Source organism: Salvelinus sp. IW2-2015, linkage group LG28 (assembly GCF_002910315.2).
Source record: "Salvelinus sp. IW2-2015 linkage group LG28, ASM291031v2, whole genome shotgun sequence".
NCBI lineage: Eukaryota > Metazoa > Chordata > Actinopteri > Salmoniformes > Salmonidae > Salvelinus > Salvelinus sp. IW2-2015.
Window position 1 is genome coordinate 16,921,607 of NC_036868.1, and position 20,102 is coordinate 16,941,708.

Here is a 20,102-nt window from a genome sequence, read left to right on the forward strand (position 1 = left end):
TTCCTTCCCAGATGACAGCATGGAGTCTTTCGACAGCGACAGGAGACCCCACTTCCCCCAGTTCTCCTACTCTGCCAGTGGGACAGCCTGAAACCGAAGCCTAGACCCCCTCTACCCTCTCCTCACCCTCTTACAGACCATACTGCTCTCACCCTAATGCCCCAATCTCTGAACAGACCTCATCCTCATAGGCCATCTATGACCTCACTCATGTTTATCTTCTTTTTTGTCTGTTTGTTCTGTAATTGTTGGGGCACATCTCAATTGTCTAGCGTGGCTTCTTAGCCTGTTCTCCTCTTCAGATGAGTCCAGGGGAGGAGAGGAGACGAGGAGTGGAAGGCCACTTTCGACTATTGAGTCTCCCTTGGTGTCACCAGTGTTTCAAATACTGTACTTGTGTTGCTTAGAGGGGAGGAGTCGGTTGCCTGCCAATAGGAAAACACTTGGACTAGAGGTCAAAAGTCACTAAGATATAGTGGTGACCGGCCAACCTAATTCTTCATGGCAACATGATTTCCTGTCAATGATGCATATGCAGCTAGCCTCAAAAGAGAAGCACAGTTATACACAATCTCTGAAAATGAGCTTTTTAAACGGTACACTATCTATTTCTMCAAATTATTAGCTTTATATTTTGAGGGAGCAAAGGAAACATCATAGCGTGATCTTTAGAAATAGTCCTCCTTCTTCCCATCTTCTTCTACTAGCCACCACTGCCATTGTGCTCTCAAAGACTCACAGATATTCAGAGGTTTGCGAGAGGTAACACTAAAGCTCCACACCTGGGTTGTGTTCAGTAGGGCACCACAAAGCAAAACGTTTTGAAATCGAAAATGAAAATATGTGTTCTTATTAAACAAGTTCCCGTAGCACAGGGATGGGCAACTTTGGTGAGGGTGGGGGCCACAAAAAATCAGAACTCATCACGAGGGGCCAAACCCACGCATGCAGTCAGTCTGGCCCTAGCCTTTTGGGGGGCCCTAAGTTAGAATTGCAGTTCATTTCCTGCTATTCTACACATTTTGCCATAGGGTGGAGAGAAATTTTTAATATGCAGTTTTGCAGTTTTTAATATATCTGAGTGAGAGTGACTAATAAAATCAATGGGGGCCCCCCGGCCGTTAAATTGATCATAATTACTATAAGTTTAGATAGCTGGCTAGACTAACTACCAATCTAAAATATCTTAGTTGACATGGGCTAATTGAGGGACTGTCAGTGACTGACATAACAAGAGAAACTGCTTATGCACAACCAAATTTCAAAATTGCACCTTGTGTATTCTACTATTCTTACTCTAAACAATAAGATACGTTGTTTTTGGAAAGTTGCCCATCCCTGCAATAGCACCTCCTGTTTGCTTTCTCCTATTTTGTGACTTCTGAACATGACCCTGCTGTCTCTCACCTCTCAAATGTTGATGCTCCCAAACACACACACCTTTATAGTAGCAATGAGGACTAGAGTACTGAAATGGAGTCTATAGAATGATCTGTTATTCTACTTTTCTTCAGTGTTACTGGCCTCCCTCGCCTTCTGGCCTAAGCTTTCCTTAGTTAGAGTGACTACAGTACAGTGAAAGTTTGGTGTACGGKATCACACCATCTGTAAATTGGCATGGCGCAGAGTGAAATTCACCAAACGGTGTGTGGATTATAAAGGGATTTTTTTGTGGGGGTTGGTGTATCTGGCTACCTTTATGATTTGGGAAATAGCTTGTTTTCATGCGAATAGCAATCTTGGTATTCCGGTACAACACAGCGGGCAAAAGTTGCTGCTGCGACCACAGTAGGTTGTATGGTGAAATGACTGGATGTACGTACTTGTTTTGTTAGAAAGGCCACTATATCCATTTACCCATTAAACAAATGGGCTCTGTTGAAATCATGTGTAAGGAACCCTTTTGTTGGTTTATATTTCTCTATCAAAGCTATAGACATATACAACTTCAAAGTACATTGAGATGAGTTAGCTAATAAAAGTTACTTTTTATATCTAGCAGAGAACCATGCTCGTAGACCTGTTAGCTGCTAGCTACATGTTGATAATAGAAATCAACTTTTTAAAAACAAATGCGTTTTTCTACCAGCATGCCATTGAATGCTGACACATGCATGGCTTAAACAACGGAAGAGTCTGAAGCTCGCCTGTAAAGATTTTAAAACGATTTACCAACCAAGCAGTTGCTCCACAACTATCTGGTATTGAGAGCACGGGTCACAGTCCGAACAATGTATAACAAAACTCTTACCAGCCATGTTCCAGTACATATTCTGAAGACCCTTAGCTTGGTGGACAGTTTCTGTATACTGTGGGAAGACTACCTGGTCTAAGTAAATGTAATTGTGCAATAACATAGGGCTGTGGTATGAGAGGAAAGAAGGAGCAAACATATTTGTGACTGGAATCCTCATGAGGGTAGATGGGATAGGGGGCTGGGCAATGCTGATACAAAATGAATGGTTTGAAATGAATGTCTTTCTTTTAGCTAGAACTGTGACCAAAGTCCTGTTTAGTTTGTGTGAGATTTACAACCTCGCCCTGACCCTTAACCTTACCGGAGTCGCACTGACTGACAACTGGGGGATATGATCATCTGAAAGGCATGCTCATGTACTGACACGAACCTTTGGAATTGAGTGTACAAAATGAATGGTGTGAATGTTCTGTTCTACCAACAAATTGACCTTCTCTTTGCTGTTAGATTCTCAACAGGTAGCCTGTTATTTGTTTGTACGTTTAATTGTTTATTGTTTTGCGATCCTTTCCAGTTATTGGGTGTTTTCTCCCCAATGCTTTTAGCAACACCTCACTGAGGTCACTGTTACAGTACTCAACCCTTTTAGACAGACAGCTACTGTACATAGACAGTTACTGGTGCAGCGAAACACACCAAACAGGCTGTGACTATATCCACAATCAAGGAAGGATGACTGTATTTGTGTGTGTGTGTACACAAGCGATTGTGCGGACAGGTCTGTGAGGCCAACAATTCAATGCATTTGTATCAGTGATTTGTAAAAAACTCACTGGCTATGTATGGTATGTTAGTCAAGGAAAACAAATGAGAATCTTACCTTTTTACATATTAAATCAAAAATATTTGAGACGTAAATACCTCAATGGTCTTAATTGAATCCAAGTGAGGATATCCACATTTTGCTGATGGTAATTTACGTTGTGTCCAGATGCCCTAGATTCTAGGTTTAAGTGTTAAGGCCTTATTTAATTTGAAGTTAGTTGAAACCCCTCTGAATATAAATTATTTATTTAGGAAAGGGTTCAAAATGTTCACTAAACAATACAATTAATAATTAATGTTAAAGAAATTATAAATGAATGTAAAACATATATTTAATTTTGTTGACCCATTCCAGTTTTGTATATTTACTTATTTTTTTACTTCCTTATTTTGAAATCATTGACCTAATTGTTACTTATCAACTGGTCCTTCCCTGGTGATTCACCATGTAAGTTGGGGGGGTAAGAAAATGTTAAAGAATTTATATTTAAGTTATTTCATTCCCTTTGATGCCCCCTTTGTAGATGAGAAACTGAACAATTGAATGCTCCAGCTTTTGTGAACAAAGAACCAGTGTAGGCTGCTGCAGGGAGGACGGCTCATAATGGCTGGAACGGAGCTAATGATTCCGCTCCAGCCATTACCACAAACCATCCTCCCCAATTAAGGTGCCACCAACCTCCTGTGCAAAGAATGTTTTCCTTTGCTGTGTGGGCAAAAATGTGGCATTATTTTCATTGGGATTCAGAAATAAAGACTTTTTGAACAAATATTATGATTTTGATTTGTTCAATTCACTCAAGCTCCCCACTTGTATAAAGAGTATATCAAGTAGCCTACAAATATTGTCCAGGACATAATTTTTTGGCTCATCCACTGGATCTCTGTATTGGACTGACAATGGCAGCCTAGAGCCAAGTGCAGATTGCCCAGGCCAGCCCAGGATAGGGAGCAGAGGTCCAGGGAGACAAACCCAGGTTTTCCGGGGTCCAGCTGTGAGCCGAGCTCCATGTGGAGGGAGCAACACAGCCAATTGCTGAATTCTCAATTGGCCCCTAGCCCTTATCCTAAAAAAAAACAATCCTGTAGATTTGAAGGACATTTTGCATTATGTTTGGGAGATTATTTCTTCAGCTAGTTCCTCAAGGAAACTATTTCAGCAAAGCCATATTTGGCATGTATAGTGCGCCATCTTCTGGCTCAAAAGGCTATGCAGTTTATTATTGAACATAGTAAATAGTGAAGGTTGCATTATTTGCCATTAATCCTAATCAGGATAGGCCTATCTTGGATAAAGTGTAATCATAACAAGATCACAAAATAAGAACACACATGAAAGGTTAAGCATTAGATTCTTTGGGCACATAATGGACAAATTAAGCATCTAAATCATCCATGACATGATAGTTTTACAGGAAGCTGATTTGAATTCTTTATTTATAATTGACCATTAACAGAAATTACACCAATTTCAATAGCCTCCTGTAGGCTACTATGTAATCAAGGGCGTGGATTTACAGGCTATCCAAAAGCGCGAGGTATAGACATGTAGTTTACCAGGCCTACCTGGCAGTCCGTATGGGATGAGAAGGCACAGTCAATATCCGTAATAATAACACACTTTTGCAACATTTTAATTCGTATCAGCAATTCCAAATTCGCTGTTAGCCTACACTACATTTTTTAAATTATAATGTAAACAAAAGACGTGACGTCATCACATAACGGTGTCCAATGCCCCTCACGTGAATGATTTTGAAACCACATTTTCAATATCCAAAAATATTTCAACAAGAATCTGTAACAAAATCTTCGTTAGACAACGCTTGTTCATATTTATTTGGGATAGACATAGCTATATAATCCTGCATTCTGCATACATTAGAGCAGGTGCACCACCAGATAACTGAGCATCTGATATTCGCCGTTGGTCCTGCTGTGCGTTTGGAGGCGGCGCGCTGGTCAGACAGAAATGCCATAACAGCAGCATCGATATCACCACCCGAAGTGCATGATATTCACCTGGACCCGCGTAACGACATCGATTTGAAGCCACATTTGACCACAGACTGAATTGTCAAAGGATTGCGCCAAGGCTGGTGCTGTCTATTTGATGGTGACATCGTTTGTTGCTTTTTGGTGGGGAGCAGCATCTGGAATATTGTAGGTAGGTCGCGAGGATTTCAATATTAGAAAATTACATTATTTCATCATGCCAGTGGCCTAGACCTATCTTATTTGGTATGGTCGACGGCGATATATTTTGGGTTAAAACGATAAAGATCTAGCTCGTCCGTGCCTCACTGAATGGGGCAGTAGCCTACTCCAGGCTTTAGGCGATAAACGCGCCTTTTTAATGTTAGCTACATTGATTGTAGCATTCTGTCCATGGCAGTATCGACAGTTGCATCCTCTGCCTATAGCTATTAGGCTATTGCGCCCAATCAATTGTATACGTTGTATCGTAGTAGGACTATATGAACTAACAATAGTGCTGGGCTGGGCATATAAAGCAGACATCATCATCCAGTCGGTTGGCTTCTCACTGACGCGAGCATCCGGCACCAGCTGCGCTGTATGATCGGGTTATTTAATGAACAAATTAAAAGGCGTTGGAGAAACTATTGAAGAAACGAGTCAGGTCGCCTCAAGGACACATTCAGGTTGAGCTTGAATGTAACTGGGATTTCAATTATCTTATAACGGTGCATGTTTCAAAGAGGGCATGCAGACATTCTGTAGGCTATCACGTGCATCTTATTGGCTACTGACACCGGCCTGTAATGGAGTGTGGAAATTGATGCGATGCCTATTCTTAGTATGAATAATACGTGTGTTTATGAATCATTTAAGATTTGCTTCAGAAATATGTTTCATTGTTTCCATTTGAGATGAGCCTAACATTTGCTTTCTTATAGTCAGTATGTTGCTACCTATTATGCAGTAATAATATTCATCACCATAGGCCTACATTGTTATTTTGTATGGGCAGCTCTGGTTTTGGGTGTCTGTAAGGCTTACTTAGCAGCAATACCATTTTCTCTGGTGTTCACTGTAACACGGAGCTATTGTAGTGAGGATTCTAGTTAGGCACAAACTATTGAATATGAGAAACCTCTATGAAATGTGATATTACACAAAACCGTGGTCTTAAGAAATAATATCACAATGCTGGAGGGATAGGGCAGGGGACTCTTACATCGATGTTATAGCTGCTATAAAGACCTCTCCATCTTCCTCTCTCCATTTATTTCTAATGTGAGCATTATTGCCTTCGTTTTGGTATCAGAGCAACACCACCCATGTCCATTGCAGGACATTGGCCCTTTTAAGCTTAAACCTCCCTGTTGAAAGACAAGCATTCAGATTACAGATCAAAGGCCTGCGATGCTGTTTGCTGCTATTAAAGGCCCTCTTCATTTCAGTGCTATAAGGCTGTGCTATATCGCTATCGCCGTGCTAGCAGTATCCCCCTGTCCTTAACACCCCTGATCTAATACATGTGATTCAGCATCCTGATGAGCAGCTAATGAGTTAAATCAGGCGTGTTAGAGCAGGGCTGGAACAAAAGCCTGAGCAGCCAGTAGCTCTCTAGGAGAGGGCTGGCCGTCCCTGGTCTAGGGCGTGGTTCCAGTGTTAGTTACAACGTAGCATCTTGGGCCCTCTCAGTTTCACATCCCTTGCCACCAGTCCCAAAGCTTGCGGTGTCATAGCAGCGCTGACTTCTAAACAGAGGGCTATGGGCTTACCTACACCACTGACCTAGCTACAGTACCATTCCCTGTTGGTGACATTGAACCACTGCAAAGGCACACTGACAGTAGTTACTGATCATTCTCACGGAATGCTTCATTAGTGTCATTTGAAAAAAGGCTCTCAATCTCATTTCCACCCAAGCATAAGCCTGCCTTTGATTTTTCACTGATACCACCACTCTTTCTCATGTTATTTCCTGTGAATCAGCATCCTGCACGGCATGTTGGGACTGCAGTATGAATAGTCCTGTGAGTGAACAAGTGAACTCAAATAACAGGTCAATCAATTCATGTCCTGCTCCCTCAAGGGTGTCCATAGCAAGGCCTACGTTGAGCAGATCGATGTGCAATGGATAGTGACAGCATTGAAATCAGCAGTTGATAGTTTGTTGGTTGAGTTGATGAATAGGTTACGGTTCTTTGATGTTTTCTAGACATCGTTTAACTCTATTTGCTGATGTGTCTACAAGACTTGACAGTGTGCTGGACTTTGTGTTACCACAACACTGGAGCAATGTAAATATTTATGTGCCACAAAATGTCTATCTAATGGAGAGATCTGCCCATTGGATGAATTTTATGATGGCAATTTTTTTTAAACATATTTTAAGGGACAATTGGTCAGTATGATCGATCGTTCATGATTATGGTGATGGCTACCTCCCTGAATGGATACCATACTGTACGTTGCACGTGTCCTACCCTGACATACTGTATGCGTCTCCTGTGTGTCCCAGGATGCAAAGGGGTTTCCCGGGGGGCCTGTGAAGATGAGCGTGACATCATGGTTCCTGGTCAGCAGCTCTGCCACCCGCCACCGTCTTCCACGGGAGATGATCTTCGTGGGCCGGGAGGACTGTGAGCTGATGCTGCAAGTAGGTGACGTGACCCTGGCCCTGACCCTGACAACCTCCTTTAAAAAGCTTAATATTGATGTTACTCTCTAATCTAATGCATCATCTTATCCTCAGGCGCAGATAACTAGAGATATTATTGTATTCCATGTAGTCCTCTTCTTCATGAGGAAGAGGGGAAGTCTGTGAGTGAAACTCAGTGACTACTAAGATCATTCAGAGATGGTGGCTGGAGTAGGGCAGTAAGTAAAACTGTGTTGTCTGTCATGCTACATGGGAAAGCGAGAAAGGCTGAAGAGGGTTGTCTGATGGGGTAGTTTACTCACTGTCCCATGGCACCATTAGCAGAAGGTAGTTGTGCCCATGGGACAGTGAGTCATCCACCCAGTCAGAAAACCCTCTTCAGCCTGCCTCAGCCACTGTCTCTTTCCTGTGTAGCATGAAAGACAACAAATTGATCAACACTCAAAATATGTCTATCTATCCTCCTTCTGAAAGCATGCTCACTTTTATCCGATCATGTCAGAGTTTGCTGTCTGGAGGACCTGTGCAAGGGTTTCTACAGTGCAGTAGCATAGACCAGTATTTTTAAAATCCAATCAGAGGAGCCTTCAGGGGGTGCCCAATTTTTGTTGTATCCCACCTGATTCAACTAATCAAGGGCTCAGTGATTAGTTGATTAGTTCAATCGGGTGTGTTAGTGCTGGGCTAAGACGAAATGGGAACCTCCTGAGAATCCTTCCAGAAACACTGGCTGACTATTTGTAATGGTAAAGGCAAATTTTTAGGACAATCTGATTGGCTACCATACAGTAGGAAGGGGTGGCATAAAGGGGAAATGGATGTCAAACATCACAGAAATCACTGAAGGAAGCAGACGCCTCTCAACAAAGGTCTCTTATTTTGGGATGGTCAATGAGATGGTATGTCGATAAGGTTGTCATCTGGTTAGGGCTAGCACTCTGTCTGTCGGCTGGAGATCACTACCTTCCTTGATGTGTGGGTGGAACAGCAACGTAATTTTACATACAGATAGTTATAGCCACATTGATGTACCATTTCACTGCATAGTTCAGATGACTGTAACGTTACTCTGAAAAAGACGACTGGCTATCTACTATTGGTGTCAGGCTTTGGCCAGTCAAAGCCTCAGCCCTTGATATTACAAGAAGCAACAGCTAGATACACTGATTTGCTACTAGAGGAAGACATCAGTTATCAACAAAAGTCTGCAGTGAAAAATAGGCCTTTTAGAGCACTGGGAGTTGTTAACCTTGACATGATCCAAAATGTGGCCTGTTTTTTAAATGTCATGTACAGTATACTGTATATAGTTCCTACCAGTTGCCGTGGCGCCAGCTCGGAGATCCTGATGATGCAGAGCTGTCTGCCCCACAGTGTCTTCCGATGTGGCCATCTGTTGCCAATAGCAACAGCAGAGATGGACTTTTTCCCTCACACGGCGAATGGGTGGCCTGTTGCCATCCCGGAACAATATTGTGTTATAGGACTAATGCTTTCTCACCCGCTCCTTCAATCTAAACCCAATTTGTTAGTATACCTGCACTTTAAAGTCAGTCTCCTCATCCTCCCGAAGCCCTCTGAAGGGGACAAAGGTCTTCTCTTCTCTGTGTTGTGTGTAATTTACACTCCCTCCATATTGTTGGCCACAGATAACAGGCCTTTGTCCTTCCTACCTGCCGAGCCACAGCAGTGTCTCTGATTCCAGCACTATTTATCACCTTTTTTTATTTGTTTAGCGGTGAAAGTTACCTCATACATCTGGCAACAATGATGGTATTGTGTAGCTCCAAACACTATTTTGAATATATGACACACTGGTGCAACTACACCATTTTAGTGAACTGGATTATTTGTCATGATGTTATTATTAATTGAAAATGGATACAATGCTTGTACAAAGCTACTGTTTTGATAGTAGACTGCCATTGTGGCCCTTAGCCATTACTCCCTTAGAGTATTTTGTTCAGTGGTATGGGGCTCCCACCTGAGGTGGTTCATGACTGAGTTGGACTACCACCCTATGTCTCTTGTATCAGGCTTCAGTATCACTAGGTCTTTCATCATTATGTGTTTAACAGTGATTTTTGCACTGAACTAGCCTAGCAACTTGGCTAGGCAGAATGCTTTTGGTCACTGTCTGAAGATCTTGTCTGGATGGTGGCTCCTGTCATGATGTGGTTGAGTTTAGTCTCTGACCCATTTCACTTCCCGGATGTAACCACATTGGAACATTTCCCTCTTCCTTCCACTGTCTAGCCTTCTCGCCTGTCATAGTAGGGAAATCCTTTTCAACTGACATGGCCAACTTTTTAGTAACTGTACTCATTAACTTGTTTTGTGGGTGGGAAATGTATTGAGAAATGGATAGAGAAACACTGCTCTTTAGGAGTGACTATCAAGGCAGAGCCTGCCATTGTGTTAGTGTACTCCGCACAGACATGTTCAAGGCAGTAGTGAGTAGGAGGATGTGAATGTAAAGTACTTTCTTCTTTTTTTTGCTCGTCATTCATACAATTCACCAAATACAGCTAGATACTATTACTTATCTAGTGAGTCATCCTCCAGTTCACTTGCCTTTTTAATAGAGGCCTGTTGGACATGCATCGCTCAGATTCTTGAGACAGACGCTTTTAGATAGTATGGTATGTTTGAATTATTCGTCTTTTAAATGGTGTTATGGTTGTGAGAGTGTTCTAACTTTTGCGTAGTTGTGTCCCACGAGGAAATGACACGTGTGGTTAATGGAAGCCACGTGGCTTAGTTTGAGGCGTCTTATGGTGAACTGTATTGAATTTAGCTAGTGAAGTCTTTCCCTCACATGTAGTTGAGCAACAGGAGTTCGGCTACATGTCTTCTTGGCACGAGTTTGACCTTCTGGTTCTGTTCCGTTGGTTCCCGTAGGGACTGGATCAAGTATTTGACATATGCGCCTGAGGGTATAGAGTATCATACACAGTATTGACATGTTGCTTACTTCATATGAGTAATGGAGGTATTGAAAGTAGTCTTGCAAATTGCATCACTGCAGAAACTAAATTATAGGATTTATAGTCACTGTCTGTCATTTGTAGTAATGGTACTTCTTAAGGTACAGATTTAGGATCTTAATTTGAGCCAGTTTTCTACAGCAGGAAAATAATATTGTAGCAAGATAAAATGTGGATTATAATTCATGGACATTTTTGTAGGGGTTGGTACATTGTTTGTAAGGGAAAGTGAAGTCTGAAATTTCAAAGTGGAAATTACAAACTTCAGAAGACTTTTTAAACCTCAAATGCACTACAAGTTTTACATCTTCTGCATTGCAGGAAATGTATCATGCAACAGGGTGATCAAATTAAGATCCTACATCTGTAGTATGAAATGTATTTAAACAGAGATTGTAATTGTAGGGCACAGTTGAAGTAAACCATCCATGGTTCTCTCCTTTCCTTTTCCAGTCTCGAAGTGTGGACAAGCAGCATGCCGTCATCAACTACAACCCTGCTACCGATGAGCACCTGGTCAAAGACCTGGGCAGCCTCAATGGAGTGAGTACCCAGGGGAGGGAGGGGTAAAGAGGGAGGTACAAGCTAAAATACTTTCAATAGAAAGTTCAACTGTCTTTGGTACAAGGACTCCCCTTACTACACACAGAGATAAAAAGGCCCTAGATGTTTCAGTGTTCTGTTAAGTAGTTCTAAGCTTAGCACAGTAGATAAGTGCCATTACGTGCTTGCTTAAGCTGGTTATCTATTTTACACGGGTGTGTTAATGCTAGCTAAAAGAAGCAGAGAATTATGAATGGTTAAGCTCTGTCCTATGACGTTATTTTCTGTTTTTCTATCTGCTCATGCTGTATGTAGTCTACTGTGCAGTGACAATGTAAATGCTAGTTCTAAGCTTAGCATAATGGAACGTATCTACTAAGTGCTTGCTTAAGCTGGTTATCTATTTTACATGGGTGTTTATAAACTGGGCAGTTAGAGCCCTGAATGCTGATTGGCTTTCAGCCAAGGTACAGTATATCAGACCGTATACTATGGGTATGACAAAAATATTTGTACTTTTTTACTAATTATGTTGGTAACCAGGTAATAATAGCAATAAGGCACCTTGGGGGTTTGTGGTATGTGGCCAATATACCACGGCTAATGGCTGTATCCAGGCACTTCACTTAAGAACAGCTCTTAGTCGTGGTATATTGGCCATATACTACACCACTTGGTGCCTCATTGCTTGAATATACAGTGCCTTCGGAAAGTATTCAGGCCCCTTGACTTTTTCCACATTTGGTTATGTTACAGCCTTATTCTAAAATGTATTAAATAAAAAATGTTCCTCAGCAATCTACTACACACAATACCCCATAATGACAAAGTGAAAACAGGTTTTAGACATTTTTGCAAATGTCAGAAATACTTTATTTACATAAGTATTCAGCCCCTTTGCTATGAGACTCGAAATTGAGCTCAGGTGCGTCCTGTTTCCATTGATCATTACATTTACATTTACATTTAAGTCATTTAGCAGACGCTCTTATCCAGAGCGACTTACAAGTTGGTGCATTCACCTTATGATATCCAGTGGAACAACCACTTTACAATAGTGCATCTAACTCTTTTAAGGGGGGGGGGGGTTAGAGAGGTATACTATGGGTTCCTATCCTAGTATCCTTAAAGAGGTGGGGTTTTCAGGTGTTTCCGGAAGGTGGTGATTGACTCCGCTGACCTGGCGTCGTGGGGGAGTTTGTTCCACCATTGGGGTGCCAGAGCAGCGAACAGTTTTGACTGGGCTGAGCGGGAGCTGTACTTCTCAGAGGAGGGAGGCGAGCAGGCCAGAGGTGGATGAACGCAATGCCCTTGTTGGTGTAGGGCCTGATCAGAGCCTGAAGGTACGGAGTGCCGTTCCCTCACAGCTCCGTAGGCAAGCCACCTGGTCTTGTAGCGGATGCGAGCTTCAACTGGAAGCCAGTGGAGAGCGGAGGAGCGGGGTGACTGAGAGACTTGGAAGGTTGAACACCAGACGGGCTGCGGCGTTCTGGATGAGTGTAGGGGTTTAATGGACAGCAGGGAGCCCAGCAACAGCGAGTTGCAGTAATCCAGACGGGAGATGACAAGTGCCTGGATTAGGACCTGCGCCGCTTCCTGTGTGAGGCAGGTCGTACTCTGCGAATGTTGTAGAGCATGAACCTACAGGAACGGGTCACCGCCTTGATGTTAGTTGAGAACGACAGGGTGTGTCCAGGTCACGCCAAGGTTCTTAGCACTCTGGAGGAGGACACAATGGAGTTGTCAACCGTGATGGCGAATCATGGAACGGGCAGTCCTTCCCACGAGGAAGAGCAGCTCCGTCTTGCCGAGGTTCAGCTTGAGGTGGTGATCCGTCATCCACACTGATATGTCTGCCAGACATGCAGAGATGCGATTCGCACCTGGTTATCAGAAGGGGGAAAGAGATGATATTGTGTGTCGTCTGCATAGCAAGATAGGAGGAGACCATGTGAGGATATGACAGAGCCAAGTGACTTGGTGTATGCGAGAATAGGAGAGGGCCTAGAACAGAGCCCTGGGGACACCAGTGGTGAGAGCACGTGGTGCGGAGACAGATTCTCGCCACGCCACCTGGTAGGAGCGACCTGTTGTAGGACGCCAATCCAAGCGTGGGCCGCGCCGGAGATGCCCAACTCGGAGAGGTGGAGAGGAGGATCTGATGGTTCACCAGTATCAAAGGCAGCCGATAGATCTAGAAGGATGAGAGCCTTGAGATCTTTCTACAACTTGATGGATACATTTGTGGTAAATTCAATTTATTGGACATGATTTGGAAAGCACACACTGTCTAATATAGGTCCCACAGTTGACAATGCATGTCAGAGTAAAAACCAAGGTAATGAGATTTTGGAATTGTCCGTAGCCTCTGAGACAGGATTGGTCGAAGCACAGATCTGGGAAGGTTCCAAAACATTTCTCGCAGCAAGATTGAAGTGTCGCAAGAACACTGGTCCTCATATTTAATGGAAGAAGTTTGGAACCACAAAGACTCTTCCTAGAGCTGGCTGCCGGCCAAACTGTGCAATCGGGGGAGAAGACATTGGTCAGGGAGGTTACCAAGAACCTGATGGTCACTCTGACAGAGCTCTAGAGTTCCTCTGTGGAGATGAGAACCTTCCAGAAGGACAACCATCTCTGCAGCACTCCACCAATCAGGCCTTTTAGTAGTGTGGCCAGACGGAAGCCACTCCTCAGTAAAAGTGCATGACAGCATGCTTGGAGTTTCCCAAAAGGTGCCTAAAGGACTCTCAGACCATGAGAAACAAGATCTCTGGTCTGATGAAAAGATTGAACTCTTTGGCCTGAATGCCAAGCGTCACGTCTGGAGGAAACATGAGCATCTCGACACGTGAAGCATGGTGGAGGTAGCATCAGACTGTGGGGATGTTTTTCAGCGGCAGGGACTGGAGACTAGTCAGGTACGAGAAGGAAGCGAGCAAGTACAGAGGAATCGTTGATGGAAAACCTGCTCTCAGACTGGGGCGCGTTCACCTTCCAACAGGACAACGACCCGACACTGTACATATCTGATGTTAGAGAAGCTTCCATTGAAGAATACTGAGTTATATTGGATAAGTAACTCTCCAACCATGTGATGACAGGTAACGTAAAGCCATATATATATTTTTTTAAGTGACCCCGACTTGAACCCGATCGAACATCTCTGGAGAGACCTGAAAAGAGCTGTGCAGCAACGCTCCCCATCCAATCTGACAGAGCTTGAGAGGATCTGCAGAGAAGAATGGGAGAATCTCGTCAAATACAAGTGTGCCAAGCTTGTAGCGCCATATCCAAGAAGTCTCGATGCTGAAATCGCTGCCAAAGGTGCTTCAACAAAGTACTGAGTAAAGGGTCTGAATACGTACGTAAATTCGATATTTCCATCTTTAATACATTTGCAAAAATTTCTGAACTGTTTTTGCTTTGTCATTGTGGGATATTGTGTGTAGATTGCTGAGGGGGACACACACAATTTACTAAATTTTAGAATAAGGCTGTAACGTAACAAAATGTGGAAAAAGTCAAGGGCTCTGAATACTTTCCAAAGGCACTGTACCAAGGCTAAGAGCTGTTCTTAGGCACGATGCCTTATTGCTATTCTAAACTGGTTACCAGCATAAATAGAACACTAAACAAGTGTTTTTGCGTCATACCCATGGTATATTGTCTAATCAGCATCCAGGACCCAAACTACCCAGTTCATAATGACATACAACATGACAACTGTGGCCCAAAAGTGCTGCTGAGGCCATTTTACTGAGTAGTCTAGCAACTATTTTCCTTTTAAATTGTAAAGGCCTCCGGATAGTGCTGTGAGATGGGAAATTGTTGGGTCGGAATGGGAGATTAGCTGTTATATAGTTCACTGAACTGTTTGTTGTGCAGCTGACTGGTGGATGAGTGATGCACAGTGTCTATCCCAGGACCTCGTGGAGACTCGTGTTACATGTCATCCTTCAACATCTCCTGTTTACAGTAACCAACTGTGTTGTGTTCCCCTCTAGACCTTTGTGAATGACCTGAGGATCCCAGACCAGATTTACATTACCCTCAAGCTATCTGATGTCATTCGCTTCGGATATGATATCCTTTTTTTCTCACTCACGTCATCAATGCATARTTCTTGTGCCATATATCCGTAATCAACATTTGCTTTGGAATTTGATTGAAGTGCTTGTCTGTGATGTGATTGGCTATTGCCTTAACCTAGTATTTACATTCTCATGTGTACGTCCTGGAGAAGAGCCAACACAAAGTCCCAGAGGAGGCACTCAAGGTCAGCTTTCTATGCTAATGCAAACCTCAACTGTATTAAACAATAAACCCTAACCTGGACTAGCTTTTCAGACAGTACTGGTCTACCATCACATCATTTAGCTGGAGCTCTCTTAGGCAACTTTAGTGTGTTGTTTTTTGAGTTGTGTTGCGCCTCCTGCTGTTTCAGCATGAGAAGTACACCAGCCAGCTGCAGATGGGTCTGAGAGCCTCAGAGGGGAAGAGGGCTGAGCACCTGGATGACAAGTCCAAGCTAGAGAAGACGGACAGGAAATCTCTGTCTCAAGGTAAGCGTTAGCGAAGGCTTCAAACCTGTTTAAATGCTCTTCCACCGTATATTTCCACGGAATGTGCTTTTTTTCTTATCATAAAACAAAGCTCATTAGTAGGAGGTCTAGATACATGTAGTGCTCATATTGATAGACCTGTTTGGATAACTACATGATGTGATAGAGGCTTTGAGCTCATGAACTCTGGGAATCGGGACATAGTGGGTTGCTCTCTTTTCATTTATCTCACTGATTAATCCTTAAGATTGCATCAATCTAATGAATATAATATTTGATTTAATACAAAAATCCCCATCGAAATCCGTCAGTTTAAGCTAGAGAGATCTGTTTTTGGGCTGCTTCTCAATCCACTGCATCCTCCGATGTCGCCCCTCCGCATCTGCGGTGGAGGGACATGGTGTGTTTTTGTATTTTTGGGGGATGATACTAACACAGCTGTTTTAACTTGGTTGAATGATCCTGGATTATTCTGATTTATAAACTGTGACTCAGTAATACCTGGAATGGTATGGTGTGTGAGGATGATGAGTATTTGAACTTTGCTCTGCTCCTCAATAATAAATAAATGTCCCTCGACCATGATGTCAGCATCAGCTCATCCTATTTCAGTCAGAACATGCTCCCCCTCTTTGTCACCCCTCTCTCTCCCTCGGCGGCGGCTGCATGCGGTCTCCATGGTGATGGCTACCGCACCCATAGTCACAGTTCAGCTCAGCAACGATGGCCTGCTTGATTTCTTTTGCTCTGTGTAATTCACACTGGCATCCCACACTGTCAATTGCTCTGCCAGAGAGTAATCCTTACGCCATAAATAGGTCACGATCAACTATCTATCGACTAAAGGCAGCTTTATAGGCTGCCTGTGTTGTGACCTCTCCGGCTGATGAGTCCCTGATACTTTTTGCTTGCCCTGCGAGGCTGTGACGGCATAAGTATAATCCAGTGGATAACAACTGAATCCTCACTCAAATCAACACAGAATTATTCTCCTCGTTTACTGTAGCCTCTGCAGTAAAAACATTGCCTCGAGATCAACTGGATGTGTTGGACACATTGGATGAAATACTATGTCATAAATAACAAGCTTTATGTGTGTGTGATTTGATGTATTCTAGTGGGGTAGAGACAAACCTTGAATATTCTTTCTCTAAACTCCCAGTGGACCAATAGTAGATAATAATAATAATAGTAGACCAATAGTAGATAATAACTGCTGCAGAGAAATGAGTCCTCTCTCGTGTGTGTTGTGTGTTCAGAGACTCCAACCTCCCGGCCCACTCCATTGTATGGCCAGCCCTCATGGTGGGGGGAGGAGGATGCGGCCAGCAAAAGACAACACAGTGAGGGACACCGGTCAGAGGAGGGTCACCCAGGTCAGTGAATCTTCGATTCACACCATTTTCATTTAGGAAATATAATGTAAAAATGTTTGTTTCCTTTTTTAATGAATAGAAATAAACAAAGAATGGTTTATGCTTGTCTTTTAATTTGCTTGTGTAGCCTCATTGGTGCTTTCATACCTATCCATTTGCAGAGATTCCAAAAGAAGGTTCAGCGTTAGATTCAGAGGTGAATGGCTCCCTGTTAGAGTACAGGGACGCTCAGGGCAAGTCCAGCTTCTCCTACCATCGGGAGCCCAGCTACTTTGAGATCCCTACCAAGGAGTTTCAGCTGCATCCCAAGTCCCCGGGGGCAGAGCTCCACGAGATCCCCACCAAGGACACGGACACGCCCCATGCCCCTCCCACCCCCACCTCGCCCACTCCCCCCGTGGTGCAGAGCCACGCCTCCTTCACCATAGAGTTTGACGACTGCACCCCAGGCAAGATCAAGATCAAGGACCATGTCACCAAGTTCTCCTCGCGCCAGAGGAAACAGCAGCAGGTATCTGGCAAAACTCTGGCCACCACGCCCACTGAGGTGATGTCAGCCGAGTGCAAGGTAGCAGATTGGTTGGTGCACAGTGATGTCAGAATGATGAGAAGGCGTCCCACGTGTGAGGATGTTTACAGTGTCAAGAGTGACCAGGCTGTAAACATCAAGAGCCTCAAAGGTAAGAGAGTGGTACTTTAAAAAAGAAACGTTCATAGAATTCAGTAAGGTGTTGGGAGGTTTGGGAAGGGGCTGCGTGTGTGTTTTCTGTCCCTCATTTGTGGTTTGAATTGATCTGTTTCTAGGACACCACCATGACGATGGGACCCAGAGTGATTCTGAGGACCCGGTTTTAGGGAAAGGGAAGCGACGCAAGTCACACCACCGGATCCAGTCGCAACATTCGATCCAGTCTGAGCTTTCCCAGTCAGAGCTGTTAGAACCATCACAACAGACTGTGCGGTCATACCAATTAGTTCAGTCACAGCAGACAGTCCAGTCGCACCATTCAATTCAGTCTGACCAGTCAGTGCCGTCACAACAGACAGTGCTGTCAGTCCAACCACACCAGACAGTCCAGTCAGATCCATCACAAATGTTACTCCAGCCTCACTTTTCTCCGCCCAAACTGACCCCAGTCTCTCCTGTGGTCCCTGAGAGGTCTCTGTCTGAAAGCCCGCCTGAGGTTGGCTCCCCCACCATGGGCCGCTCTAAGCCCGACCCCCAGGAGCCACTCAGCCAGCAAGCATTCATCATAGAGTTCTTCGACAACCCGCGCAAAAAACGCTCCCAGTCCTTCACGGCCAACCCCGCCCACGCAGACTCTTACTCCACCCTCAAGGCCAAGCTGGAGCGGCGGAAGGGCGGGGAGAGGCCAAACTCCATGCACGGACACATGCCTCCCACCCAGCAGGTGACTGTTCCTCTGAAGGGCCATGGCGGGCCCCTGAGGTCGAGCTCCCTGAAGAGGGAGAAGACAGAGGAGCCCCTGAGTGGAGGTAGTGCCTCCTCTTCCTCCGGTTCTGGGCCTTCCTCTCGCACCTCCTCTGGCATCACCATCAAGCCGTTTGGCAGTGTGGGGAAGAAGTCCAAGCTGGCCCAGGAGTTTGCAGCAGAATTCCTGATGAAGGATGCAGCCCACAGAGCATTGTCCCCCACCAGAGATAAGACGTCTCCTCCCATGTCCGCTCCCCCGGTGATGATGATGTCACCCTCTCGCACCCGCATTCCGTCTCCCTTAGACCCCCCTTCCTCTGTTTCCTATCCCTCCACCCCCTTGCAAACCACTGCACCACGTTCCTACTCTCCAACTCCTGCCCCTCATTCCCCAGCCCTAGCCCTCTCCCAGCCCCCGTCTCGCAGCCCTGTCCAGACTGCCTCCCCAGTTCGCTCAGCCGTCCCCTCCACGACCCCTCTAATGCCGCTGGGTCTGGGGGTGGTGAGGAACGAAGAAGAGGACAGTCTGAGTGATGCCGGCACGTACACCATCGAAACAGAGTCCCAGGACAAAGAGGTGGAGGAGGCACGCAACATGATCGACCAGGTGAGATTGTAGCAGCCGGAGGTTCACCTTAAACATTCTCAATTTTTTAAGTCTGTCACCACCATGACTTCTTTGGTGGGATGGTGGACCTTTTCACATGCTGCGTGTAATTATTGTACTGTATCGTCTCCACTGTTTGGATTCTGATGTTAAATGCTACAATTCTAACAAGTGGTATAGTTCTAGAATAAATAATCAAATACCTGAATAGGAATACCTTGAGGGACGCATGCTGAGAACTTCCTCTCCTTACCCAGTACCCCCTTCCACCCCATCTGTCCTTCTTCCCCTTGCAAAGTCCCATTGTCCCATTGTCCCTTCTCTTCTCCTACCTACCTCATGCATGCTCTGTCCCTCCCTGACAGGTGTTTGGTGTCCTCGACTCACCGGAGTACAGTGGTGCCGGAGTGTATAGACCCATCATTAATGATGGCAAGGACGAGCCGGCAATGCTCCGGCCTAGTGACGCTAGCACTGTGGATCAAATGAAAGCAGTGTCTATGCATGGCTTTAACCCAGCCGCTCTCAGTGGGGCCCCTTCAGGCCCCTTCCAGGTAACCTCACCGTCCTACGCTACTGGAGAAATTAGGGACTTAATAAGTTTATTATTTGTCCTTCCTTTACTCCCTTTGGCTTCTACAGTGCCTCTCCTTACAATGTAAGGATTGTTCTTGGAAGGAGATTATAATGGTGGGTATCCTTCGACGTTGTGCTCTGTATCGCTGCATCTAACCCCTCATAGTTTCCTACACTGTTTCAGGTGCCGTCTTCTAACACTGCAGCACAGGAGGAGGGGCCTAAGTGGGTTTCTCGCTGGGCCAGTCTGGCAGACAGCTGTGCAGAACCAAGCTGTAGTCCACCTCAAGGGGAATTTGCAGAGGGAGGTGAGTCGTCTGCACCCACAACTTATGTGAGCAAACTTTGGGGAAAAAGG

General features: G+C 44.6%; 2 protein-coding genes across 8 annotated transcripts in view; both read left to right on the forward strand.

Annotated features, from left to right (window-relative positions):
• LOC111954329 (RAC-alpha serine/threonine-protein kinase) overlaps window positions 1-3,792 on the forward strand; it is a 38,985-nt gene extending 35,193 nt beyond the window's left edge. For both annotated transcript variants that reach the window (XM_070435971.1, XM_023973974.2), the window contains exon 15: window positions 12-3,792. In XM_070435971.1, coding sequence (XP_070292072.1) covers window positions 12-91 — 80 coding nt within the window. In that variant the 3' untranslated portion in view covers window positions 92-3,792. The remainder of the gene's footprint in view (window positions 1-11) is intronic.
• A 981-nt stretch (window positions 3,793-4,773) lies between these two features.
• The window catches only part of LOC111954560 (centrosomal protein of 170 kDa protein B), a 30,526-nt gene continuing 15,197 nt past the window's right edge, over window positions 4,774-20,102 (forward strand). For 5 of the 6 annotated variants that reach the window (XM_023974381.2, XM_023974383.2, XM_023974384.2 and 2 more), the window contains exons 1-11: window positions 4,774-5,189; window positions 7,515-7,652; window positions 11,096-11,185; window positions 15,193-15,271; window positions 15,406-15,464; window positions 15,633-15,750; window positions 17,010-17,126; window positions 17,288-17,806; window positions 17,931-19,168; window positions 19,534-19,722; window positions 19,911-20,052. In XM_023974381.2, coding sequence (XP_023830149.1) covers window positions 7,548-7,652; window positions 11,096-11,185; window positions 15,193-15,271; window positions 15,406-15,464; window positions 15,633-15,750; window positions 17,010-17,126; window positions 17,288-17,806; window positions 17,931-19,168; window positions 19,534-19,722; window positions 19,911-20,052 — 2,656 coding nt within the window. In that variant the 5' untranslated portion in view covers window positions 4,774-5,189; window positions 7,515-7,547. The remainder of the gene's footprint in view (window positions 5,190-7,514; window positions 7,653-11,095; window positions 11,186-15,192; window positions 15,272-15,405; window positions 15,465-15,632; window positions 15,751-17,009; window positions 17,127-17,287; window positions 17,807-17,930; window positions 19,169-19,533; window positions 19,723-19,910; window positions 20,053-20,102) is intronic. The other variant, XM_023974382.2, reaches the window with a different exon arrangement.